Source organism: Electrona antarctica (assembly GCF_951216825.1).
Source record: "Electrona antarctica genome assembly, chromosome: 11".
Classification (NCBI taxonomy): domain Eukaryota; kingdom Metazoa; phylum Chordata; class Actinopteri; order Myctophiformes; family Myctophidae; genus Electrona; species Electrona antarctica.
In genome coordinates this window covers 46,852,239-46,879,824 of record NC_136792.1, presented here as the reverse complement: position 1 = coordinate 46,879,824, position 27,586 = coordinate 46,852,239, and the positions used below count along the sequence as shown (strand labels likewise).

The 27,586-nt window shown below is 41.5% G+C and overlaps 1 protein-coding gene across 1 annotated transcript in view; it reads left to right on the top strand.

The window, feature by feature from the left end:
- LOC306932808 (S-adenosyl-L-methionine-dependent tRNA 4-demethylwyosine synthase TYW1-like) overlaps window positions 1-27,586 on the top strand; it is a 285,807-nt gene that overhangs the window by 1,581 nt on the left and 256,640 nt on the right. The window contains exons 2-3 of the mRNA XM_079514739.1: window positions 5,583-5,760; window positions 24,455-24,590. Coding sequence (XP_079370865.1) covers window positions 5,583-5,760; window positions 24,455-24,590 — 314 coding nt within the window. The remainder of the gene's footprint in view (window positions 1-5,582; window positions 5,761-24,454; window positions 24,591-27,586) is intronic.

Sequence of the window (27,586 nt, the reverse complement as noted above, 5' to 3'; positions counted from 1 at the left end):
TTTCTGAAGAAAAATAAAAAAACATGTTTCTATGTTAGTGGTTCTCCAACTTTTTCATGTCAAGGACCCCCAGAATTATATGAATTTGGCAGCGACCCCCCATCTGAAAATATATTGTTCCAGGGACACCCCCCCCCCCCAGAAGCAAATATTTGAGTTAAAAACTTTTTGCTGTGAACGAATATATTTTCATGATTTCAGCATTACAAGCTCATATAGCGCGGCACTCAGTATAAAAATAGCTGAGCTTTTAGATCTGCTATTTTTCAACAGCTAAAGTTTAAAATAATGGTTCAAAGCTAAGGCGACACAGATGCGTCCTCAGGTCTGAATGGGTTAACTCTAACCAGACACGTAAGGATCTGATTGGTTACATTTGAGTTATAGACGGATACATTATCACTGATGATTTCACTGTGTAGAAATTCAAGTGGGGGTGCTACACGTACATTTCACATTTTCAGACATCAAGACGATATGCATTTTAATGAGGTTTTCTGACACTTCTAACGCTAGAAGTGGCTAGTTCTCATGAAAATAATTAAGTGGCATTTCTCCAGAGCAATGTACAATGACGTTTGATGTATGGTTTCATTTGCCTTTGAATTGGTGATGCCTAGTCACAATTCTGTCTAGAGACATTGCTCTAAATTGTTATTTATGAATCGAAGCATATTTAACGTGAAATTCTATTGGGGGAAAAAATGAAAGAAAAACTATCAATATTCCATGCAGTACTTGAAATGGGAATGATGTCTGTTAAGGTCACAGTAACAACTCTTGTTTGTGCCGTCGACTTTAGAGCTTAACCCATTTTGGGCGGGAACCCCTTTTGGTTTGATTGATTGATTGAAATATTTATTAACAGTTTGCAGAATTACAGTACATTTCAAGCACAAACTCAATACAAAGACTGTTAACTGTGAGTGGACGACCCAATTAAGCATTACACTTGTTTACAAGAGGGTCCACCATGTTCAATTCATCAAAACATTTAGAGACGTACAAATACACTTCTATATAGTCAAAGAACAGAACAGGAATTCATCATAGAGGTAAAAAGGGAAAAGAAACACATACAGTGTTTCAAGCATTCTGTTATACTTTAGCTATTGAAAAATAGCAGATCTACAAGCTCATAGCGTGCCACCGAGTGGCGCGCTATGAACTTGTAGGTCTGCTATTTTTGAAAAATCGTAAAAATGCGGCACAAATCTTTGAATAGGTTTTCTTTAGGAATAGGAATTCTTTCAGAGCGAACGTTTTTTTTTATTTCGACGTCAGGCCTAAATGGGTTAACAAATGGTTTATTCTCTGACTATTCCAATGTCCTTCCCATTTAAACACGCAGCTCTCAAATAGCCTTCTTTATTCATCCCCAGACTAGCCTGGCTTGGCCATGGGCGTAGCTTGAACTTGACCCCAGGGGGTGCGAATGTCTCCAGACATTTTTATTGAAACTTTTATTCATTATTTTGCCGTTTTTATACAATGCCCTAACCCCTACAAATGTGTTATTTAGGACAGCACGCATTTTTTTTGCACCAGCAGATTCGCGTCTGGCCACTGCGAGGCTATCACCAGACAGAACTCTTGTACTGGATAATCTGGCATTTGTACCCTAAAACATCACACCCGTGTGAACTGAGTGGTGTAAGGTCTTATATAGACTGATCAGCTGTGGTCTGACGTAATGTCTGACGTAATGAAATCACACCCGTGTGAACTGGGTGACCGTAGCAAACAATGCTCATTTTTTTGGCACGGACAGACAGACAGACAGACAGACACGTAAACTAACAAAGCCAGTCGTAGGAGTGGTTTACACCACTCAAAAAAAAGAAGTCTACATTCTACAGCATGGGTTCACAAAGTGGGGTCCGGGGACCCCTGGGGGTATTGAGGGAGTTCCAAGGGGTACCTAGCTCAATTAGAGATGGTTACAAATGGACCCTTATGTGTCTGTAACTCTGAGAGTGTACAAATTGGTTCCATTTGTACACTCTCAGAGTTAAATTAACAGTGGCTTTAGAATATAAATTGGGGCCCCAGAGATAGAAATTCCATTAAATCAAGGGTCCGTAGCATGAAATTAATGTTTCGGAATCACTGCTAGAGCCGTAAAAATCCTCCCTTATCGAGGTCACTGGCATATGTTTTCAAATGGGGGGTCCGTGGCCTAATAAATGTTGATTTGGGGGTCCTTGACATGAAAAAGTTTGGGAACCACTGTTCTACAGCAGGGGTTCTCAACGTTTTTGGCTGGAGATCCCCGGAAATGCTTTGGCCATGTCTCGCCGTCCCCACCCCCAACACAAATTGACCTCTACAATAACCTTCAGATTTTACGGGGGCCAGTTTCGAATTGCAGCCGTCCAAAGGTGCCCTTTGAGAGCGGTTTTGAAGGAGTCAAGGGATTCGCATGTCTTAATGACAGTTGGTAGGGCGTTCCACATTTTGGTGGCATAGGAGCGAAATTAATTTAGTCCCTTGTTTGTGCCGAATCTGGGTTGCACATGGTTTGTTGAACTCCCTCTGGTGTTGTGGGTGTGGACGTCATTGACATTAACAAAGTATTTAGACAGGTACAGTACATGGATATCTCTACATTAACCTTAGTGTTTTAGTGGCTCAAACGTATCAGTTTAAAATCTATTGCAATCCATGCTATGGACCCGGCAACTTCTCTCTAAACACATTTCAGAAGATTAATGAGTATTAGAAAACTGTAGAGAAAAACATCAGCATAATCTCTGAATATGTTTTTCCTGTTCAGTTTGGTTCATTAAATGAATTACGGTACTTCATTCGAGCCAGCAGCGCAGCGGTCTCGGTGCAATTTATATGTAGCTACTGAGGGACTACTGTATATTTGGACTTTTTGTAATAGACATCTTTTGCCCATGCCTCCTGGAGCTGGCTGGAAGCTGCGGAATGTGTGATGCGGTTACACACTCATTTGGTAGGATGTGTGTTGATGGTTAGTTACTGCGAGAGTCAGGTCTATTGACCATTTGCAGACCGTGGTCATCTTGCCATCAGAGTTTGGAAGCACTCGTTTTCAGTAAAGCAATGTCCTGCTGCCTCCTGCATTATGTGCAAATTCAAAACAGGTGGTACGCAGGTCAGTTGAGTGATATCTAACGAGCACGTCCAAACTGCAACACTTCACCTGCAAGGACAGAAAGTAACTCATAACATGTCTACAGTGGATTTTTATGAAACAAACACTTTGAGGATAGAAAGCGAATAATTCAAGCTGCAATGTTGGTGAGTTTGACGTTGTGTAATACAATCAGATAGGACTTTTCTGTTTTGGATAAATGGGCTGCCAATGGGATGTTGCACCTTGTTAGCACCTTGCCATTAACTTACTGTATATGGTAAGATGGCCGCGGTCTGCATATGGTGGATAGCCGACACCAACTCAGGACTCCTGGATCGCTGGCCTCCACACTCTCCTATCTAACATCAGGTTCCTGTAGGGCAGTGTGTAGGTGGTGTGCCTCTTTCCCCTCCTGGCTCTGCCCTGGGTTGGCTCCCGTAGAGTCAATTTACTTGCCTCAAGTTCTGGGTGCCCTGCCAGCCTCATCCTTCTCTCTCTGACTTTTCTCTGGTTTTATCCTCTTAGCAGTTTCTGTATTGACCTGTGCCTTCCTTGAACTGTACCCATTCTGCAATCTGACAACAACAATCACTCAATCAGTCCCTCTGTTCTCCCATTCTCTAATGCACAACTTTTTCTTTTTGCTCACTTGTATGTTTCTTTCACTTGATTCGCTGTTTTTTCCACTCTTACTATTGAAACGTGGCCTGTGCCTGTTGAAAACGATGCCCGTAGAGAGCACCTTCCCCTCCTCTCATTTAGTGTTGATTTTGATTTTGATTTTAGTCATAGTCTTTTGAATAAAATTGCATTTAGTTTTAGTCACATTTTAGTCACCTGGAATGTTTTAGGGTTTTACTAAATCTAAGGTTGATTTTGACAACTGAAATGTATGTTGGTGGGCTTTTGATGGCTTTGTACACTTTGTACATTTTTCGTCAGCGTACTTGGAGTACTGTGACATCAAATTTATGTCATTAGGGATCTCTATTATTAAGATACTCCAAGGACAGACACATGACACACACACACACACACACACGCATGTAGAAATGTTCGTAATGTATTGTCAGAGCACCCTTGTACTACACTGGCTCAGTGGCTCCAGCCCCTGAATCGCTAGCTACGCCCATTAAAACAAATGTTCAGGCCATTCAGGTCTGGTGACTCTATGGCAGCCTTGGTTAAAAATCTGATACCGCGGCTCCGGCCAGTCAACGCCGTTTCAACTTGAAGGGCTTTCAGTCTGAATAATGATGTGAAACTAAATGAAAATTCAGTCGGGTTACCCTTGCACTCGACTGTCTGTCTGTGATCTCACAGACCACCACTTTCCCTCGGGTCCTCGACTTCTCTGTGACACGCACACTGAGTCTGAGCTTGATTGGTTGGCCCTGGCTCTCGAGGCTGACTGACTCATTCTCTGACTCACTCACTCACTCACTTGCACACACGCACCCATGCATGCATGCACGCACGCACGCACACACACACACACGCGTGCGTGCGTGCGCGTGCGCGCGCGCACACTCAGAGGAGCAAAAAGTTACTGAATTGTATCGTGTTACAGACAACAATTTGTAGTTGAAAACCATAAGACAGAACTCATCGTTTCTGGGTCTTATAGTCGACGCCAGCGTCCTCACTTCCCACATTCACACACCAATGGTGGCAAGCTCACACCGACCGACTCATTGGAGGCAATGTAGGGTTCAGTGTCTTGCCCAAGGACACTTCGACATGTGGACAGGAGGAGCCGGGATTGTAACCGCCGACCCAGGGATCATTGGACGACCTGCTCTACCTCCTGAGCCACAGCCGGCCGGGGTCTGATCAAGGCTGATCAGCCCACACTGTCTCCTGAGAGACTGAGAGACAGTCAATGGGGAAGATTGCTGATGAGATGTTGGCGACACTAAGGCCCCATTTACACTGGCAGACAAATCTAGCCTGAATCAGATCTGTGCCATATCCGAGAGTGAAATCCGATTAGTTTAAATGAGTCCAACATGTCACATGACTCATTTAAACAAATCAGATTCCAATCTGGATGTGGCTCAGATCTGATTGAGGCTGCCAGTGTGAATGGGGCCTTAGAGGCTCCAAGCGCTGTGGGCGTCCGGGTCTGGCTCCTCCTTCATCTGACCAGAAGTGCCGAATCCTTCTGTGCGTTGCGTCGTCGTTGCTGTCGTTACCGCTGGACAGCACACATCTCAGCCTTAGCGCTCAAGGCTGATTTTAAACCCTCCTTGCAGGTTTTAATGTATACCATACTGTAGTTTGTTATTTCGTTTTTGTTATTTTGTTACTTTTCAATTAGTGTAGGCAAAATCTAAGCCTTTGCTTAGATTCCCCCCCCCCCCCCACCCCTTTTTTCAGTTTGTCCGATGTTTTCAGTATTGTAAAAACAATGCTTAGGATGGATGGATGGATGCGTCAAATTAACCTTTTATTTGACCTTTATTTGTGTCTCCAGGTGTTCCTGGAGTGCTTCCAGAACGCTATGAGGAAGGCATGGCTGTCAAACACTGTGCCTTGTCCCTGGTGGGGGAGCCAATCATGTACCCCGAAATCAACACTTTCCTCCGCCTCCTTCATACGCGTTGCATCTCCAGCTTCCTCGTCACCAACGCACAGTTCCCCGAGGAAATCAGGTAGGGGCGCACAACACACTCTAGTCTTAACAAATTTACTGCCACCTGCTGGACGCAAAGCCAACCTCAGACTGCCGAGGGCTGCGGGGGCGATTTAGAGGGTGCACACACAGCACAGAAACGGATGTTGTGGGCGTCCATCTTATGCTAAATAAATAGCGTCAATGCTAGCGAGCTAAACCATAGCCATCCTTGCTCTAGAAAGCGCTAATGTTTCCATCTAGACCACCGGATAATCAGCAAAGACCTCTGAACATTGCGCGTTGTATCCAAACCATGGAGAGCTCCGTAGATTAGGAGTTATTCAGCTTTTAGTCAGCCTGTATAATGGGAGGTCGGCGGCAGGGCGGTTGCGCAATCCGGTCTAGGATCGCTAAAGAAGGAAAGGCCAAGCCAAAATAATAATGAAAAAATAGAAATCAGCGATCCGGTTTGATATCAATAATAAAGCTTATCTGACGGATCAATCCGCCAGGAGCGGAAGGTTATTACATTCCTTATGGTGGAGCCAAAAGCAGTAAGTCTGTTAACTGCCCATGTTCACAGTTCCCCCAGGAAATCAGGTAGGAGTGCACAACACTCTAACTGCCCATGACGGAGATCTCCATCTTTTAATGCTTTTATATTTGTTTGATATCGGCGAGCGCTACACTGCCGTCTATGAGCGTCTATTGCACAACATTCAAAACCAGAAGCCATTGGCCGGTCGGCAAAACGAGTCCCCTCCAAGAGGGAGCCCAAATCTTCTCCCGCCGATTTCTCTGAATCTAAATCACAGATTACGATTCTAATCAAAACACACGTTTTTGACGGCCCATTGCGGTCCCGTCGCTAGTCGCAGTAAAATAATTCATGCCTTGGTCGGCGATCAGCGATCATCGCATGATGGATTTCGTTAACCGCTATGCTACTTATTTACAGTTATTTACTTAACACATTACCTCACAAAGGTGAGCAACTCCCACAGCCACAACACTAGAGGGAGCATAATGATCTGGTGCCACCCACATTTAGAACAAATATGGGTAAATTCACTTTTCACAGCACTGCCACTCAGGTGTGGAATGCCCTGCCCCCTTCCCTCAAAACAAACAAATCACTGGCTTCCTTTAAAACCGGTCTGACTTTAAAACCGGTCTGAAAATTCACCTATCAATGTCAGTGGGTCAAAAGGGGTCATGAGCAGCTGTCGTTCACCTAAACTTATATTTTGCTTTTGTTGAGATTGTGTTCGTTCTCGCTCTCCTTTCTCCCTCTCTCCCCCTCTCTCTTACTAGGTCTCTTTTTTCTTTGATCATTGAATGATCATGGTTTAAAATATTGTGTATCTGCTATTTTTCAACAGCGAAAGTTTAAAATAGTGGTTAAAAGCTAATGTGACACAGATGCGTTATATGTGTAGTCGATGGAAGCACTTCCGTGTGAATGGGGACATCACATGGAAACACGCTTTGGCTTTTTCATAATTAATCAATTTTGCCGCTTTTTAATTGGTGTGCTTTTAACTGTTGCCAATAAGGTGTTCTATTCTATCACACACACACACACACACACACACACACACACACACACACCCTTCCTATCATAGTCTGGAAGGACTGTAGGTATGTGGTAATGCATTCACCAAAATTGAATCGCAAGTTGTCATCGACAGATTATAATGGCAGCATGCAAAAAGAGCCGATTGGTCCAGCGGTTTGCAACATTAGGCCCAAACAAAGACACACACATGGTGAAAAACAGAAACTCGCCCATCTTCAGCTCTTATATATATATATATTTATATATTAGAGATATTAAAATAGATAATGGTGCAGGAAAACATATATTCAAAGGACACTAGTTAATTACAGTGGCATACATACACGGTAGAGCTTTATTAGTTGTCTTTGCTTAATTTGAATTGCTGAATATTGTGACTGTGGACCCATCTATTGTGCACTCAATCTTCAAAGCCGGTCTGTACAGAGCCTTTATACAGGCTCACAAATAACATTGCAAATCATCACACAGCTGTGTGGCTGACTGCCTGTTACCAATTTCTCCTTCTGTCTCTCTGTGTCTGACTGCTATTCAGAGCAGGCACACGTAGGTCCTTGAAGTATATCCTCTTGTGCACCGTATGAAAAATGCATAACTAAAAAGCCATTCTAGCCTTGTAGGGCTTTGTGTGCACTGATGTGAAACCTTCAAAGACACAGAAGCACGCGTGCTTTTATTTTGTGTGCTGCACAATGAGAAGAGAAGAGAGTTCTGCATCCTTTGTGGGAGGGAAGTCGGGAGGGAAGTCGCGACTCTTTTTGATACAGAGACAGTCATGGCGGCAAGACTAACTGTTCAGGAGAGGAGAAAAACTGGTTTTCCTTGTTTATGCAAAATGAGTTGATAGCACAGGCAGACTCTTCACATGTATTCTTCACAGAGCATGTCTGAAATAAATGTCAGAGCTGAAATGTAAATATGAAATAAATGCTTAAACATGTAGCTAGGTGTATAATGTTAGAGTCCACAGAAGTGAACCTTTCAAGCCTGTTTTCTCAACTTGCTGTTTTCTGCAAGACATTACTCTATAAGCCATATCTCCAAAACTGGTGGGTCAAACTGAACAACCAATATGTCAATTTGAAGCTATGATTCCCTCTTTCATATGACATGAAAAAACGATTTTATTTTCCCCTCAATGACTTAGCCTCGGTCAGAAGCGGTCACTAATGTCTTTTTTTGTGCCCCACACAGTCACTGTAATTACAGCAACACATCATTCCAACAACACTTTATGGAGACAAAACAAAATATCTGTTTGACCACGAATGTTCATGCACACATTCGTGTCGCCCAATTCGACTGGGGCTTGTGAACAGCCATATACTGCGTGCAACTAGTAATTTCTCACTCTGTTTTGGAATGATACTCTTGTGTTGTCCTCTCTTAATGTAAATCGCTCTGGATTAATTTAATATACTTTAAAATTAATCCATGCCTAAATTGTAAATCTATTGTCCTTTCACCTTTTGTCTAGCCCCTTGAACATAATTTATGCTGAACTTATCAAGACAAGGCACAATGTGCTTTACATGCAGAATAATGAGTAGGCTTTATAGTCACACACACTGAATAAGAACTACATGGGTCGAAAGTCGAAACCGGTCAATGTCCTTGACTTTCCAAAATGACTTTTTGGAAAGTTTTTATTTTGCTACATTATGCCTATAAGACAGGGGTTCTCAACGTTTTTGGCTGGGGACCTCCGGAAATGCTTTGGCCATGTCTCGCGACCCCCGCCCCCCTCCCCACCACCAATACAAACTGACTGCAAAAATAACCTTAATAATACAGAAAATACATCGTAAATTAATACTGAAACCAGATATAATCATTAAGGAAACTCTTAATTTCCATTTTCCAGGCATTCAGTTACAAAATAAAAATATAGCTGCAAGCAGTGATAAGGCGGGACCAAGAAAGAAGACGATACGCAATAAGAACAACATGCACAAATAAGACTGACGAGCTGAGTTGTCGGTACCGGGGTTTGAACACACAACCTTGTGGACTGAAGGTGGGAGCTCTACTGACTGAGCTACACAGAGACAATCAGTTACTATATTGTAAACAGCAAAACCATTCAGTGATTTGGTAACCAGAATGTGAGACATTTTGGGCATGTCTTTATCCATTACTACAGTGTGTTTTCACGCACAGTGTGTGTGTGTGTGTGTGTGTGTGTGTGTGTGTGTGTGTGTGTGTGTGTGTGTGTGTGTGTCCTCTCTGGACGAGGTGAAGCTTTTTCCATCGCTCCAAAAGCTGCATGCCCAGGCATGTCCCCCTATACTAGCTTGCAAAACAAAATCAGCTAATGACAACGCGTCTCACCGTTATACTATAGTTCTGAACTGAACGGTGGAATGGAAAAAAAGAACAGAAAAAAAATTGTGATTTTTATTATTACAGTAGAAGTTTACAGACCAACTTTAAATAAAAGGTTTACATGACTTTCTGCCTCAGTCCGTATATAGCGAGCTGTAGTGAATAAGTAGAGAACAGAGTTGCACCGCTCACTTCACAGGGGTGTGATTTTTATTATTACAGTAGAAGTTTACAGACCAAACTGTAAATAAAAGGTTTACATGACTTTCTGTCTCAGTCCGTATATAGCGAGCTGTAGTGAATAAGTAGAGAAGTAGAGTTGCACCGCTCACTTCACAGGGGTGTGATTTTTTTATTATTACAGTAGAATTTATTTCCTTATGAAAGCAGAGAGTCTTCTGTTTCATACGGTATATAGTATTTATATGTCGCTATAGGCCTTATTTTGTGAATATTGAGGAGTTCACGTCCATGTCTTCTCTGAAGTTATCTGGTGGGCACAAGCTGCATTCAATAACCAATTACTGTCAAACTGTAGATGGGATCAATGTGTACTGTTTTCCTCGTGAAAGTACACATTCAGGGCTTTCATTCGGTGTATAGGATGTATAGGATATGTATTGTGTTCATTTTTATATCTGCCTTTCAATGTCTCTGACTTTAAACCATCCATAACTCTGCTCGCTGTTCAAGATAACCACTTCCAGGCAAAAGCAGGTGTTGCAAAAAGGTCTATCTCCAGAATGGAACATGGTAAAATCAAAATGTATTTTTTAAATTGAAGTGGACAAGTTCAGCTTTCTTTTGATGTATGCGTGTGATTCTCGCTATAAGAGAACATTTTGCTGTGGGCCCCCGAACAAGGCCTTCGTGCAATGTTAAACGGTAGCAACATCAAAATAGGCCTGGGGAGATTCTGTAGCAATCAAAGTGTTAACAAAAATGTGCTACGATTATTTGTCCGTATAGGTCTAAAGTTCAAGTGTAGAAGTTTTCGTGCATTTTTATCAAAGATCCTGGGAGCAGATACATTTTAACTGTTTTTCATATAATTAAAAATGGCGGGTGATCTAAAGGTCAGAGAGCACGAAAGTTGTTCGGCATGAGGAGACACATATGTGTATCAAAGTGTCATTGCCAACGGTCAAACGGTTCATGAGCTATGCACGTTCAAAGTTAGCATTTTCAATTGAGCGCTATAGCGCCACCATTTGGCCAATTGTCATGGGCTTCGCATAGTCAACGTTTGGCATGGCCCTCTACCAGATTACCGCGTTTCGCGAAAACCGACTGCACCGTTCAGTCAGAACTGCAATATTTGGCAGGAGAAGGAGAAGAAAAATAAACACAAAAACAATAAGTGACCAAAGACACTGCGTGATTTATTGGTCCCTTAAAAATACATCGTACTCGTTTTAAGTGTGCTTGGAGTTACCTTAAATCCTTCCTCATAATCTAGGAGGTATTTAAAAAGAAAAATAGGAGATGGAAAAACTAAAAGAGGCATTGGAAAATTCCAAGTCAAATCGCAATTATGTTTTTACTTATTTTAGACTTAATATCTTTTTTTTAACCTCCACCCTGGATTAAATCTTCCTGTAATGTATCATACGTTCCATTATTAAATATCTGTAAATGTGTTTTGTTAATACAAATTAAGTCACATTTAAAAACAGCCAACCAAAGTGATGTACAGAATGAGAAAAAACTAAATAAAAACACATTGCACACAAAAAAAGCAACAAATAGAATAAATAGGCATCAAGTAAATAAAAACAGGAGGACAGTGAGAACCTAAGTATAGTTAAAGGCGTCAAAAGACGATCCCTTGGGGAGAATGAGTTAAAATCAATTCTGTATTTGACTGGAAGCCGGTGGAAGCAGGCCAAGATGGAGGGAGTAATGTGATCCCACTTTCTGGTGCCATGAAAGGCCAAGGAGTCGAAGGACGTGCTCACCGAAAATAGCCAATCTACAAGCACACAATGTCTCACAACGCAGGCTTTTGACCTATAATCTGAGCATATGCTTCGAAACCTCATGGTGGGTCATGTCTGCCTGCTGCGTCACAATTAGTGATGCACCAAATATTCGGCCGCAGAAAATATTCGGCAGAAAATGGCTAAAAATGGCCTTTTCGGTTTCGGCCCGAATAGGCAAAAAATATCACTGAATAGTGTATGCAATTAATGCATTCAAAAGAGCTGAATAAATGTTTTATGGACCCATAATAGAAAATTATTATTTAAGTTTTGCCATAACAATTTATTTTGCCATAAATCAGGTAGCTTTAAGGTAGGGCCATGACAGCAATGGTAGGAAAAAAAGATATATAATATTAATCATATTCGTATATTCGGTTTTCGGCCAACTGTTTCCTATATTCGGTATTCGGTTTCGGCCAAGAATTTCCCTTTCGGTGCATCCCTAGTCACAATGTCTTTGGCTGCCTCAGCTGTCATATGCCGACCAGAATACAGGCAAAGGCACGGAACAGCAGCCATGGATCCATCATCTTGATACTGTCAGGGACCAACTGTCTGAAATTATTGAGTCTGACGCCCCAGACATTACTTTGATTGGAAACTCTTCAAGTCTTCACACTTGTGATAAGGAGTTGTGTGCGTGTGCGTGCGTGCGTGCGTGTGGAAACAAAGTGCAAATTTAGGGGATTTGACTTGTAATAGTAGTCGAATATGTGATTATTCGCCGGTGAAATACCATATTTTTTTACATCTTTTCTTTCACCCAGAAACCTTTTTTAGTTATGGGCCGTTGAATAAAGCTTGTTTCGACCAAAAGCGCAATCTGAGAAAAGAATCCGAGATTAATGTATTTTTTTGTCAATCTGTTTACATTGAGGCGGATGGAGACAGGGTTTTCACTTCCGGTTAATTTCTGGTTGTATCCATCACCTATAGTCAATGTGTTGAGAGAGCAGCTAGCCTTTAAACCACTGAAGTCTTCTCCTTAACGTGTTGAGGTGCAACAATGTTAAGTTCACCCAGAACGTTAGTACAGTATAACCTCTCGAGCAAGGCCAAATTTAGGTTCTGAGAACCTTATCTGAAACAAAGTTGTAGCATAGGGAGAATAAAAAGAGTCCTGAACACGTGATATGTGCTACAGGCACTGACATGTCATGTCAAAATGTTTTCCTGTTCATGTCGATTATTTCCTTGCTTATACAGTAGTTACGATGTGTCTTAACTCATCCACCGCTAAATGGCAGTAGCAATAGTTCAGCACAGGCCACCATAGATGTGTTCTATTTTTTTAGAACGAGAGTTGTAAGATGTGTGATTATAATGTTATCAATTTAAGCCCATTTTAAAAGAAGTTAAAAACGTCTTTGGCCTAGAATTAATGAGAGCGCAAAATCTCTCTTGGAAGAGCCACCCATCGACTTCTCTAACCTTCCCTGTGTTTCTTCACTAGTCCGATCCAGAAGAACACAGTTTTCCACTAGGGACACATGCATCAGTAAGCAGGAACTGGGGATGGCAATGAAGGACCCGGGTTGTCTGGCAGCGTGGCATTGTGAAATCCATGATCTCGACCGCGGTCGTAAAATGATGATGACGGTGTCTTAACTGCATTCTTACTGAGATGTTAAAGCAAAGTCCTTGTTTCCTTTAGGACGTTGGTGCCGGTCACCCAGCTATACGTGAGTGTGGATGCCAGCACCAAGGACAGCCTGAAAAAGATCGACCGGCCACTCTTCAAGGACTTCTGGCCACGGTTCCTGGGCAGCCTGAAGGCTCTGGGGGAGAAGGTTGGTCCGCCTCACATCACAGTCACTCCTGTTAGAAAACTGGAGCTAGTGTTGGTAGTAGTGCTTGAAATACATAATTATGTCCATTAAGTCCAGTCTGGTCTTATGCGCTTGAGTTGAGTGCGTTAACTCATTCGCCGCGAACATCGCCATCTGGTGGCTGAATTTACAGAGAAAAAAAAACAATTACCTAACGATGATGTCACTGGTGGACGGGTTTCTGAACTGCCCACAGCCCCCTATGAGACACAGGCTGAGTAGAGAAAAATGGTGGTATTTTATCATGAACATTAGTGAGGACCAATTATATGAAGATAGGTTGAAAAGTGGTATTATGGTTGGAATGAGGCACAGGTTGTAATATATTTGATGTTATTTTGATTACCAAATGCTGTGACAGTGTTTCCCAACCTTTTTTGTCCCAGGGCACACTTTTCATAGCCTAAAAATCTTGTGGCACACCTAGATATACGGGGGGTGTATGTGTGTGAGTGTATATATACATTTACTATATATTTATATATATATATATATATATATATATATATATATATAGTAAAACGTCTTTGATACCAAACACATTATACTTTTGACAGAGTAAAACATATTTAAACACACATGACAGCACTCATCAAATAACTTTAAAGAGAAAGAAAAGGACAGTCAGTGCCTCAGTTTCATCAATTTATTTTTTAAAACTCATATACAAAATATAGCACACACATGTTCAATTTGTCAATGCAAAGTAATACTTCTAAATAAAAAAAGGAGTTGTAAAAACAAGAACAAAAATCTTTTGCCACAATACAATGGTCTTAAACTTGAGCACTTTTGTACAATTTTTTTTTGGCAAGTTCTGTCTTAGTGTGAACCTTGAGCTTGTTTTCCTGAACAAAGAGTTTTTATCCTGGCTGAGACGCTGGACAAACTGACACGGAGCTCCTCATCAACTGCTCTCAGGCTCTCTCTGCGTTTGTTTTTTATGCAAGTCAGGCTTGAAAAGCTAAACTCACACAGGTGGGTTGTGGAAAAGGGGAGCAGCACTGCCATCACTCTGTCTGTGATGGCTGGATATTCTTTGCCAACAGCCAACCAAAACCTGTCCAGGCTTAGCTCCTTGAATTTCCTTTTCCATTCATAGTCCCCCTGTATGTCCAATAACTGCTCTCGCTCCAGCATTGGGCTGTTCACGTTTGCCGCGTCCAATGGGTCACGGACCCAGTCAAAGTCTTCGGCGGAAACTGGGGGCAAATAAATTGCAAATTTGTCCTCGAGAGTTTCCAGATGCTCAGAAATGACCCCACACAATTCACGATTGTTTTTGTATCCAGCGTTGCTGCAAGGAAACATGTCTAGCTTTCCCTTGCTTGCAGCCTGCCGCCAGATGGCGAGTTTTTTCCGAAATGTGTTCAGTTTTGTCGTGCTTGTAAGAATATTCTCATTTCGCCCTTGCATTTTCCTGTTCAGTTCATTCAGATGGATAAAAATATCCGCCATGTATGCTAGTCTTGCACACCAGTACTCATTTGCAAACAGTTCGGCATATTTGGATTGCTCAGCGGACAGAAAGCACTTTAATTCCTCCCTCAGTTCATATACACGCGACAAAACTTTTTCTCTGGAAAGCCATCGAACTTCTTAATTAATCTCTTTCACTCGGCTAACAAATCCCTTGTATCGCCCGGTCATAGCTGCCGCTCCATCAGTGCACACACTGACAGTCTTCCCAGCTTAAATTCCATTTCTCCAAATATTCCGATGTCACCCGGAAAACTTCCTCTCCTGTTTTATTTCCAGGCAGTTGTTTGCAAAACAGGTAATTCTCTCTGATGAAGTCACCATCCGTGTCAGAATCAATACATCTCACGTTTGCCAACAGCTGTGCGTGTCCACTTATATCTGTTGATTCATCCACCCTCAGTGCAAATTTTCCACTCGTCATAATTGTGTGTATGACAACACTCTCTATGTCTGCAGACATGTCTTCAATGCGTCGGCCAATTGTGTTATTTGAGAGTGGCACATTTGCTAATTCCTTTGCAGCATCTGGTGGCACCAAGCCCACATCACCTGCAAATTTGAATGAATTGGCTATTACTGTTTCTGCCAATGTATGTGGCATTTTTAACTTTGCCAACATCTCTGCGATTTGGTAGCTTAATTCCAGACCCTTTTCAGAAGTCTTTGTGGTACTGCGTATCAAGAGACTTGCCTGCTTCGCTGTGTCTTTCTCCTTTTTTTCTTTCAAACTCACGAAGGGGCCGCTGGCTGTGCCGTCGTCAGATGCAGGTGACCCGGCGGCGCTGTGTGTGCTGCTGTCGGGTTCTGGTGGTGTCTTTCTGGAGGGAGCGAAATGTAGCGTCTTCTGGATGCATCTCTTTTTGGCTGCTGGTTCCATCTTGTAGTAGCTGTACAATGTGAGTGAGTGCCAAGCTAGTCTGTGCCCCATTTATACAGTAAAGTTGCCAGGCGAGTAGGGCCTACAGGTGATGGCCCCATGTACACAAAGACATACATTAGCATTAACATTCCTATGGCAGATGGTCGTTAGAGTCTATTGTTCCGTCGTTGCTGTTGTCGCACGTCTAATTAGACGTGTGACAACAACAACGACGCAACAATAGGAATCCTGCAGCTCAGTAGCTATTGCTTTCGGGGGAGGGTTAGTGTTGGACACATCAAACGGCACACAGGTTGGGAAACACTGATGTAGAATATGTCACTAGTGGATAATGAGTGACTTTCGGTTGTATGTGGGTTGTTTTATGATGCTTGGATTAGGTCATGCTTTGGATATATATTGCTTTGGTCCAGGTAAAATATATTATTTTATAGTTCTTTCATGGACCATATTCACACAGTGGCCATTTTGTTTGGTCATACACCACCGTATTGGGATGACATTTACAAAAAAAAACTGAGAACGTAAATTTATCCTGTATGTTCTTCATTTGGAGAAAAAAACGATTGTGAAACAAATTGTTCCGGTCAGAGGATGCCTCCCTTGTCTAAGTGTATTGTTTGTTTCTTTTTGTAAGCTGCAAAGCTTCTCTGTCAACTTGGCGAATATAAACAGACTGAACCTCAGTCACCTGTGACACACCACCTGAGGCCCTCTTATACCTCCCATCGCATTAATATTGATGTTGAAACTTGAAACACATCACTCCAAATTACATAACAGTCGTGTTTCGCTACGATGTGATTTTGGAATCCATGCTTGTAAAAGGCTACAGTATTCATTGTAGCTGATATCGATAGAAGCATTTGGGTAGCATCAGAAGCACTTCTGATACTGATATTGGTGTCGGAGCTGCCATTCTCATTGTCATTGTCTCAAGTAATTGTTCTGTATTTGACTCTTTTTACAGCATCACTGTAAACAAAAGCTGTTGTGTTCACAGAGCACAACATTATTATATTATAATATAATTGCATAAGGATATTTCCCCCCCCTGTAATTAAGTTAATTCGACTATGATTCATTGGTAGATGATTTAATTAGTTCTTGTTATTTTTTATCATTGTGGTTTCTATGTTTACGCCAATGTTTTTTTCTGACGGCTTGTCACAAGGTATTTTATCAAATGGAAGAGCCTTATTGCGTTCTGGGGTAGCATGATGCCTGGGGATGTGATGAATACCCCTTGATGCAATTTCTGTCACGTCTTTCACCTGGAGAAATCTGATGTGTCAAATATCTGTGTAACTTTAGGCCGGGGGTGTGGTCGAGATTATGTTTTTGCCTCCTGTCCGCCTGTGAACAGCTAATCTCCGACACCATTGGCCCGATCGACGTAAAACTGTGCACACACACTCCCGGGATGGCCCACGTTTTTTCACATCGACCTGTTGTAGCACCACCAGGAGACATTTTTTTAATATTACTCCTACAGATTTTGTCCAAACATCACGCAAATCAGTACACAGTATCTCTATATGTCATGTGAACAAGACAGATCTGTCTGATTTTTCATATTCCAGTCCATTTTGAACAAAAGGCCTGGAATTATGAAACTCAGCATGCGATTGCCGTGAAACTGCACGTACATTGCTACTAGGCCATGGGAGAAATATTATGCTTTAATTTGTGTTTTTACCTATAACTGGACCCATCGACGTGAAACTTTGCACACACTCCCTACAGGCCAAGGAAAGACCTCAACTCTACATTTGTCAGATCAGCTTTTTATAGCCCCACGAGGAGGCCAATTTGTTTTATATTACAACAGATTTTTTCCAAACATCATGCAAATCGGTACATATGTACTCAGTATGTTGTTTCAAAATGTATTCAGTTTGTTGTTGTAATATTAATTGTGCAGCAGTAGAATTAATTCTAAGGTATTTTGAAGTAAACAAGACTTGAGGGACCTATCATATGCCCAGCACCAAATGGTGCAAAGCACAGCACGAGTTTCATTGCTAGTTAACAACTAACACAGTTGTCATTGTCTTGCCCAGCAGCACTGCATGTTTTGTTAGTAACCAAATGTATTGTATTGTTTTGTTAGTACCAAATGTATTGTATTGTTTTGTTAGTACCAAATGTATTGTGCCCAATATGTGCACTCTTGGGTGTGTCCGTCTTATCTGTCTTATTGGTGGCGCAGTGATGATTTGGGCAGTCATTTTAGATTTTATTTTTAGTCATAGTCTCTTGAATAGTTTTTGTCACATTTTAGTCACCTGGAATGTTTTAGTGTTAGTCTAGTTTTAGTCGACTAAATATCATAACAGTCGACTAATTCTACGGTTGATTTAGTCGACTAAAACGTAGGGCCTTGATGCTGTCGTAATGACTGATTTTACACTTTCTGAAGAAGGTATGAGCATTAACACCGCCTGCTTTCTGCCCAACAGGCAACGCGTGTAAATCGATTCTCCACGTTATCCTATTTCCTCGAAAGCTAAGCCAAAGGGAGTGAAAAAACGCACACAGCAAATCAGGGCTTAACAACCTTGGAAAAAAAGGAGTGGGCTGTGAAAACCTTTCAGAGGTAGCTTATTTCATTGCCATATGTATGTAATGAGCTTGTTACCTCCTGTCTAATGCATTGGTAAAACAATGGACAAATTAATTAGCACTCAACAAGAGTTGTTTTGACTTGGCATCTCAAGGTAAATCACAGTTAAGCCATTAAGACCTGGAACGCATCTGTGTCACCTTAGCGTTTAACAAGATTAACAATTATGTTATAGTTATACTATTACTATTATATTATAGCAGATATATATAGATGAGGGCGACTGTGGCTCAAGAGGTAGAGCAGGTCGTCCAATGATCCAATGATGGGTGAATGTAATGCACAATCTATGTAAAGCCTTGGTTAAATGCACCATTTACCATTTTATACAAGCTTGGAGATCTACTATTTCTTAACTCAAATATTTGCTTCTAGTGAAAGTGAAATTCCTGTTTGCAGGCCAGAGGCCGCGTGCCGACGAATCGAAACACCAACGAATCAAGGGCGTGCGAGCGCATTTTAGGTCACTTTAGGTCCTACAGTGACCTAACAGGCTGCGCTGCAGCCAGGATGGCTGAGAGCGGCTGCTGTGCACAACATTATTATGTCACAAAGCAACATGATTATATATGTTACCTTGTTAAAAGATAATTGTGTATTAAAAAACAAAAAACGGCTGGCCCAGACCGGCCTGGACTGGACCGGCCGTTCAGGAGTTGTCCTGAATTTCCCAATGGCCAGCACGTCTCTGATGACATGCTTCCAGAACAAAAGGTTTAAGTAGATTGGACATCCTTTCTCTCCCCTATTAGAGGTGGAGATGATTGTCCTACTCTTAGAGGACATTTACACCTGTATTGTGATATGCCACTTTTGATCACCCAGGATGCAAATAGTGAACCGGCCCATCGACACCTAGGATGTATTGAAATGCAAAGTCTGGCCAGATCTATGAAGACAGATGGCTGTTCTGTACAAAACAACACCAGTCCTCTACACTACAGAACCAGACCAGTGTTTTCTAGGTACAAAAAGCGAAATAAATGAATGAATAAACGATTGGACGTACATTGCAACTTTAGGTGTATAATGTTAGAGTCCACAGAAGTGAACCTTTCAAGCCTGTTTTCTCAACTTGCTGTTTTCTGCAAGACATTACTCTATAAGCCATATCTCCAAAACTGGTGGGTCAAACTGAACAACCAATATGTCAATTTGAAGCTATGATTCCCTCTTTCATATGACATGAAAAAACGATTTTATTTTCCCCTCAATGACTTAGCCTCGGTCAGAAGCGGTCACTAATGTCTTTTTTTGTGCCCCACACAGTCACTGTAATTACAGCAACACATCATTCCAACAACACTTTATGGAGACAAAACAAAATATCTGTTTGACCACGAATGTTCATGCACACATTCGTGTCGCCCAATTCGACTGGGGCTTGTGAACAGCCATATACTGCGTGCAACTAGTAATTTCTCACTCTGTTTTGGAATGATACTCTTGTGTTGTCCTCTCTTAATGTAAATCGCTCTGGATTAATTTAATATACTTTAAAATTAATCCATGCCTAAATTGTAAATCTATTGTCCTTTCACCTTTTGTCTAGCCCCTTGAACATAATTTATGCTGAACTTATCAAGACAAGGCACAATGTGCTTTACATGCAGAATAATGAGTAGGCTTTATAGTCACACACACTGAATAAGAACTACATGGGTCGAAAGTCGAAACCGGTCAATGTCCTTGACTTTCCAAAATGACTTTTTGGAAAGTTTTTATTTTGCTACATTATGCCTATAAGACAGGGGTTCTCAACGTTTTTGGCTGGGGACCTCCGGAAATGCTTTGGCCATGTCTCGCGACCCCCGCCCCCCTCCCCACCACCAATACAAACTGACTGCAAAAATAACCTTAATAATACAGAAAATACATCGTAAATTAATACTGAAACCAGATATAATCATTAAGGAAACTCTTAATTTCCATTTTCCAGGCATTCAGTTACAAAATAAAAATATAGCTGCAAGCAGTGATAAGGCGGGACCAAGAAAGAAGACGATACGCAATAAGAACAACATGCACAAATAAGACTGACGAGCTGAGTTGTCGGTACCGGGGTTTGAACACACAACCTTGTGGACTGAAGGTGGGAGCTCTACTGACTGAGCTACACAGAGACAATCAGTTACTATATTGTAAACAGCAAAACCATTCAGTGATTTGGTAACCAGAATGTGAGACATTTTGGGCATGTCTTTATCCATTACTACAGTGTGTTTTCACGCACAGTGTGTGTGTGTGTGTGTGTGTGTGTGTGTGTGTGTGTGTGTGTGTGTGTGTGTCCTCTCTGGACGAGGTGAAGCTTTTTCCATCGCTCCAAAAGCTGCATGCCCAGGCATGTCCCCCTATACTAGCTTGCAAAACAAAATCAGCTAATGACAACGCGTCTCACCGTTATACTATAGTTCTGAACTGAACGGTGGAATGGAAAAAAAGAACAGAAAAAAAATTGTGATTTTTATTATTACAGTAGAAGTTTACAGACCAACTTTAAATAAAAGGTTTACATGACTTTCTGCCTCAGTCCGTATATAGCGAGCTGTAGTGAATAAGTAGAGAACAGAGTTGCACCGCTCACTTCACAGGGGTGTGATTTTTATTATTACAGTAGAAGTTTACAGACCAAACTGTAAATAAAAGGTTTACATGACTTTCTGTCTCAGTCCGTATATAGCGAGCTGTAGTGAATAAGTAGAGAAGTAGAGTTGCATCGCTCACTTCACAGGGGTGTGATTTTTTTATTATTACAGTAGAATTTATTTCCTTATGAAAGCAGAGAGTCTTCTGTTTCATACGGTATATAGTATTTATATGTCGCTATAGGCCTTATTTTGTGAATATTGAGGAGTTCACGTCCATGTCTTCTCTGAAGTTATCTGGTGGGCACAAGCTGCATTCAATAACCAATTACTGTCAAACTGTAGATGGGATCAATGTGTACTGTTTTCCTCGTGAAAGTACACATTCAGGGCTTTCATTCGGTGTATAGGATGTATAGGATATTTATTGTGTTCATTTTTATATCTGCCTTTCAATGTCTCTGACTTTAAACCATCCATAACTCTGCTCGCTGTTCAAGATAACCACTTCCAGGCAAAAGCAGGTGTTGCAAAAAGGTCTATCTCCAGAATGGAACATGGTAAAATCAAAATGTATTTTTTAAATTGAAGTGGACAAGTTCAGCTTTCTTTTGATGTATGCGTGTGATTCTCGCTATAAGAGAACATTTTGCTGTGGGCCCCCGAACAAGGCCTTCGTGCAATGTTAAACGGTAGCAACATCAAAATAGGCCTGGGGAGATTCTGTAGCAATCAAAGTGTTAACAAAAATGTGCTACGATTATTTGTCCGTATAGGTCTAAAGTTCAAGTGTAGAAGTTTTCGTGCATTTTTATCAAAGATCCTGGGAGCAGATACATTTTAACTGTTTTTCATATAATTAAAAATGGCGGGTGATCTAAAGGTCAGAGAGCACGAAAGTTGTTCGGCATGAGGAGACACATATGTGTATCAAAGTGTCATTGCCAACGGTCAAACGGTTCATGAGCTATGCACGTTCAAAGTTAGCATTTTCAATTGAGCGCTATAGCGCCACCATTTGGCCAATTGTCATGGGCTTCGCATAGTCAACGTTTGGCATGGCCCTCTACCAGATTACCGCGTTTCGCGAAAACCGACTGCACCGTTCAGTCAGAACTGCAATATTTGGCAGGAGAAGGAGAAGAAAAATAAACACAAAAACAATAAGTGACCAAAGACACTGCGTGATTTATTGGTCCCTTAAAAATACATCGTACTCGTTTTAAGTGTGCTTGGAGTTACCTTAAATCCTTCCTCATAATCTAGGAGGTATTTAAAAAGAAAAATAGGAGATGGAAAAACTAAAAGAGGCATTGGAAAATTCCAAGTCAAATCGCAATTATGTTTTTACTTATTTTAGACTTAATATCTTTTTTTTAACCTCCACCCTGGATTAAATCTTCCTGTAATGTATCATACGTTCCATTATTAAATATCTGTAAATGTGTTTTGTTAATACAAATTAAGTCACATTTAAAAACAGCCAACCAAAGTGATGTACAGAATGAGAAAAAACTAAATAAAAACACATTGCACACAAAAAAAGCAACAAATAGAATAAATAGGCATCAAGTAAATAAAAACAGGAGGACAGTGAGAAGTATAGTTAAAGGCGTCAAAAGACGATCCCTTGGGGAGAATGAGTTAAAATCAATTCTGTATTTGACTGGAAGCCGGTGGAAGCAGGCCAAGATGGAGGGAGTAATGTGATCCCACTTTCTGGTGCCATGAAAGGCCAAGGAGTCGAAGGACGTGCTCACCGAAAATAGCCAATCTACAAGCACACAATGTCTCACAACGCAGGCTTTTGACCTATAATCTGAGCATATGCTTCGAAACCTCATGGTGGGTCATGTCTGCCTGCTGCGTCACAATTAGTGATGCACCAAATATTCGGCCGCAGAAAATATTCGGCAGAAAATGGCTAAAAATGGCCTTTTCGGTTTCGGCCCGAATAGGCAAAAAATATCACTGAATAGTGTATGCAATTAATGCATTCAAAAGAGCTGAATAAATGTTTTATGGACCCATAATAGAAAATTATTATTTAAGTTTTGCCATAACAATTTATTTTGCCATAAATCAGGTAGCTTTAAGGTAGGGCCATGACAGCAATGGTAGGAAAAAAAGATATATAATATTAATCATATTCGTATATTCGGTTTTCGGCCAACTGTTTCCTATATTCGGTATTCGGTTTCGGCCAAGAATTTCCCTTTCGGTGCATCCCTAGTCACAATGTCTTTGGCTGCCTCAGCTGTCATATGCCGACCAGAATACAGGCAAAGGCACGGAACAGCAGCCATGGATCCATCATCTTGATACTGTCAGGGACCAACTGTCTGAAATTATTGAGTCTGACGCCCCAGACATTACTTTGATTGGAAACTCTTCAAGTCTTCACACTTGTGATAAGGAGTTGTGTGCGTGTGCGTGCGTGCGTGCGTGTGGAAACAAAGTGCAAATTTAGGGGATTTGACTTGTAATAGTAGTCGAATATGTGATTATTCGCCGGTGAAATACCATATTTTTTTACATCTTTTCTTTCACCCAGAAACCTTTTTTAGTTATGGGCCGTTGAATAAAGCTTGTTTCGACCAAAAGCGCAATCTGAGAAAAGAATCCGAGATTAATGTATTTTTTTGTCAATCTGTTTACATTGAGGCGGATGGAGACAGGGTTTTCACTTCCGGTTAATTTCTGGTTGTATCCATCACCTATAGTCAATGTGTTGAGAGAGCAGCTAGCCTTTAAACCACTGAAGTCTTCTCCTTAACGTGTTGAGGTGCAACAATGTTAAGTTCACCCAGAACGTTAGTACAGTATAACCTCTCGAGCAAGGCCAAATTTAGGTTCTGAGAACCTTATCTGAAACAAAGTTGTAGCATAGGGAGAATAAAAAGAGTCCTGAACACGTGATATGTGCTACAGGCACTGACATGTCATGTCAAAATGTTTTCCTGTTCATGTCGATTATTTCCTTGCTTATACAGTAGTTACGATGTGTCTTAACTCATCCACCGCTAAATGGCAGTAGCAATAGTTCAGCACAGGCCACCATAGATGTGTTCTATTTTTTTAGAACGAGAGTTGTAAGATGTGTGATTATAATTTATCAATTTAAGCCCATTTTAAAAGAAGTTAAAAACGTCTTTGGCCTAGAATTAATGAGAGCGCAAAATCTCTCTTGGAAGAGCCACCCATCGACTTCTCTAACCTTCCCTGTGTTTCTTCACTAGTCCGATCCAGAAGAACACAGTTTTCCACTAGGGACACATGCATCAGTAAGCAGGAACTGGGGATGGCAATGAAGGACCCGGGTTGTCTGGCAGCGTGGCATTGTGAAATCCATGATCTCGACCGCGGTCGTAAAATGATGATGACGGTGTCTTAACTGCATTCTTACTGAGATGTTAAAGCAAAGTCCTTGTTTCCTTTAGGACGTTGGTGCCGGTCACCCAGCTATACGTGAGTGTGGATGCCAGCACCAAGGACAGCCTGAAAAAGATCGACCGGCCACTCTTCAAGGACTTCTGGCCACGGTTCCTGGGCAGCCTGAAGGCTCTGGGGGAGAAGGTTGGTCCGCCTCACATCACAGTCACTCCTGTTAGAAAACTGGAGCTAGTGTTGGTAGTAGTGCTTGAAATACATAATTATGTCCATTAAGTCCAGTCTGGTCTTATGCGCTTGAGTTGAGTGCGTTAACTCATTCGCCGCGAACATCGCCATCTGGTGGCTGAATTTACAGAGAAAAAAAAACAATTACCTAACGATGATGTCACTGGTGGACGGGTTTCTGAACTGCCCACAGCCCCCTATGAGACACAGGCTGAGTAGAGAAAAATGGTGGTATTTTATCATGAACATTAGTGAGGACCAATTATATGAAGATAGGTTGAAAAGTGGTATTATGGTTGGAATGAGGCACAGGTTGTAATATATTTGATGTTATTTTGATTACCAAATGCTGTGACAGTGTTTCCCAACCTTTTTTGTCCCAGGGCACACTTTTCATAGCCTAAAAATCTTGTGGCACACCTAGATATACGGGGGGTGTATGTGTGTGAGTGTATATATACATTTACTATATATTTATATATATATATATATATATATATATATATATATAGTAAAACGTCTTTGATACCAAACACATTATACTTTTGACAGAGTAAAACATATTTAAACACACATGACAGCACTCATCAAATAACTTTAAAGAGAAAGAAAAGGACAGTCAGTGCCTCAGTTTCATCAATTTATTTTTGAAAACTCATATACAAAATATAGCACACACATGTTCAATTTGTCAATGCAAAGTAATACTTCTAAATAAAAAAAGGAGTTGTAAAAACAAGAACAAAAATCTTTTGCCACAATACAATGGTCTTAAACTTGAGCACTTTTGTACAATTTTTTTTTTGGCAAGTTCTGTCTTAGTGTGAACCTTGAGCTTGTTTTCCTGAACAAAGAGTTTTTATCCTGGCTGAGACGCTGGACAAACTGACACGGAGCTCCTCATCAACTGCTCTCAGGCTCTCTCTGCGTTTGTTTTTTATGCAAGTCAGGCTTGAAAAGCTAAACTCACACAGGTGGGTTGTGGAAAAGGGGAGCAGCACTGCCATCGCTCTGTCTGTGATGGCTGGATATTCTTTGCCAACAGCCAACCAAAACCTGTCCAGGCTTAGCTCCTTGAATTTCCTTTTCCATTCATAGTCCCCCTGTATGTCCAATAACTGCTCTCGCTCCAGCATTGGGCTGTTCACGTTTGCCGCGTCCAATGGGTCACGGACCCAGTCAAAGTCTTCGGCGGAAACTGGGGGCAAATAAATTGCAAATTTGTCCTCGAGAGTTTCCAGATGCTCAGAAATGACCCCACACAATTCACGATTGTTTTTGTATCCAGCGTTGCTGCAAGGAAACATGTCTAGCTTTCCCTTGCTTGCAGCCTGCCGCCAGATGGCGAGTTTTTTCCGAAATGTGTTCAGTTTTGTCGTGCTTGTAAGAATATTCTCATTTCGCCCTTGCATTTTCCTGTTCAGTTCATTCAGATGGATAAAAATATCCGCCATGTATGCTAGTCTTGCACACCAGTACTCATTTGCAAACAGTTCGGCATATTTGGATTGCTCAGCGGACAGAAAGCACTTTAATTCCTCCCTCAGTTCATATACATACTTTTTCTCTGGAAAGCCATCGAACTTCTTAATTAATCTCTTTCACTCGGCTAACAAATCCCTTGTATCGCCCGGTCATAGCTGCCGCTCCATCAGTGCACACACTGACAGTCTTCCCAGCTTAAATTCCATTTCTCCAAATATTCCGATGTCACCCGGAAAACTTCCTCTCCTGTTTTATTTCCAGGCAGTTGTTTGCAAAACAGGTAATTCTCTCTGATGAAGTCACCATCCGTGTCAGAATCAATACATCTCACGTTTGCCAACAGCTGTGCGTGTCCACTTATATCTGTTGATTCATCCACCCTCAGTGCAAATTTTCCACTCGTCATAATTGTGTGTATGACAACACTCTCTATGTCTGCAGACATGTCTTCAATGCGTCGGCCAATTGTGTTATTTGAGAGTGGCACATTTGCTAATTCCTTTGCAGCATCTGGTGGCACCAAGCCCACATCACCTGCAAATTTGAATGAATTGGCTATTACTGTTTCTGCCAATGTATGTGGCATTTTTAACTTTGCCAACATCTCTGCGATTTGGTAGCTTAATTCCAGACCCTTTTCAGAAGTCTTTGTGGTACTGCGTATCAAGAGACTTGCCTGCTTCGCTGTGTCTTTCTCCTTTTTTTCTTTCAAACTCACGAAGGGGCCGCTGGCTGTGCCGTCGTCAGATGCAGGTGACCCGGCGGCGCTGTGTGTGCTGCTGTCGGGTTCTGGTGGTGTCTTTCTGGAGGGAGCGAAATGTAGCGTCTTCTGGATGCATCTCTTTTTGGCTGCTGGTTCCATCTTGTAGTAGCTGTACAATGTGAGTGAGTGCCAAGCTAGTCTGTGCCCCATTTATACAGTAAAGTTGCCAGGCGAGTAGGGCCTACAGGTGATGGCCCCATGTACACAAAGACATACATTAGCATTAACATTCCTATGGCAGATGGTCGTTAGAGTCTATTGTTCCGTCGTTGCTGTTGTCGCACGTCTAATTAGACGTGTGACAACAACAACGACGCAACAATAGGAATCCTGCAGCTCAGTAGCTATTGCTTTCGGGGGAGGGTTAGTGTTGGACACATCAAACGGCACACAGGTTGGGAAACACTGATGTAGAATATGTCACTAGTGGATAATGAGTGACTTTCGGTTGTATGTGGGTTGTTTTATGATGCTTGGATTAGGTCATGCTTTGGATATATATTGCTTTGGTCCAGGTAAAATATATTATTTTATAGTTCTTTCATGGACCATATTCACACAGTGGCCATTTTGTTTGGTCATACACCACCGTATTGGGATGACATTTACAAAAAAAAACTGAGAACGTAAATTTATCCTGTATGTTCTTCATTTGGAGAAAAAAACGATTGTGAAACAAATTGTTCCGGTCAGAGGATGCCTCCCT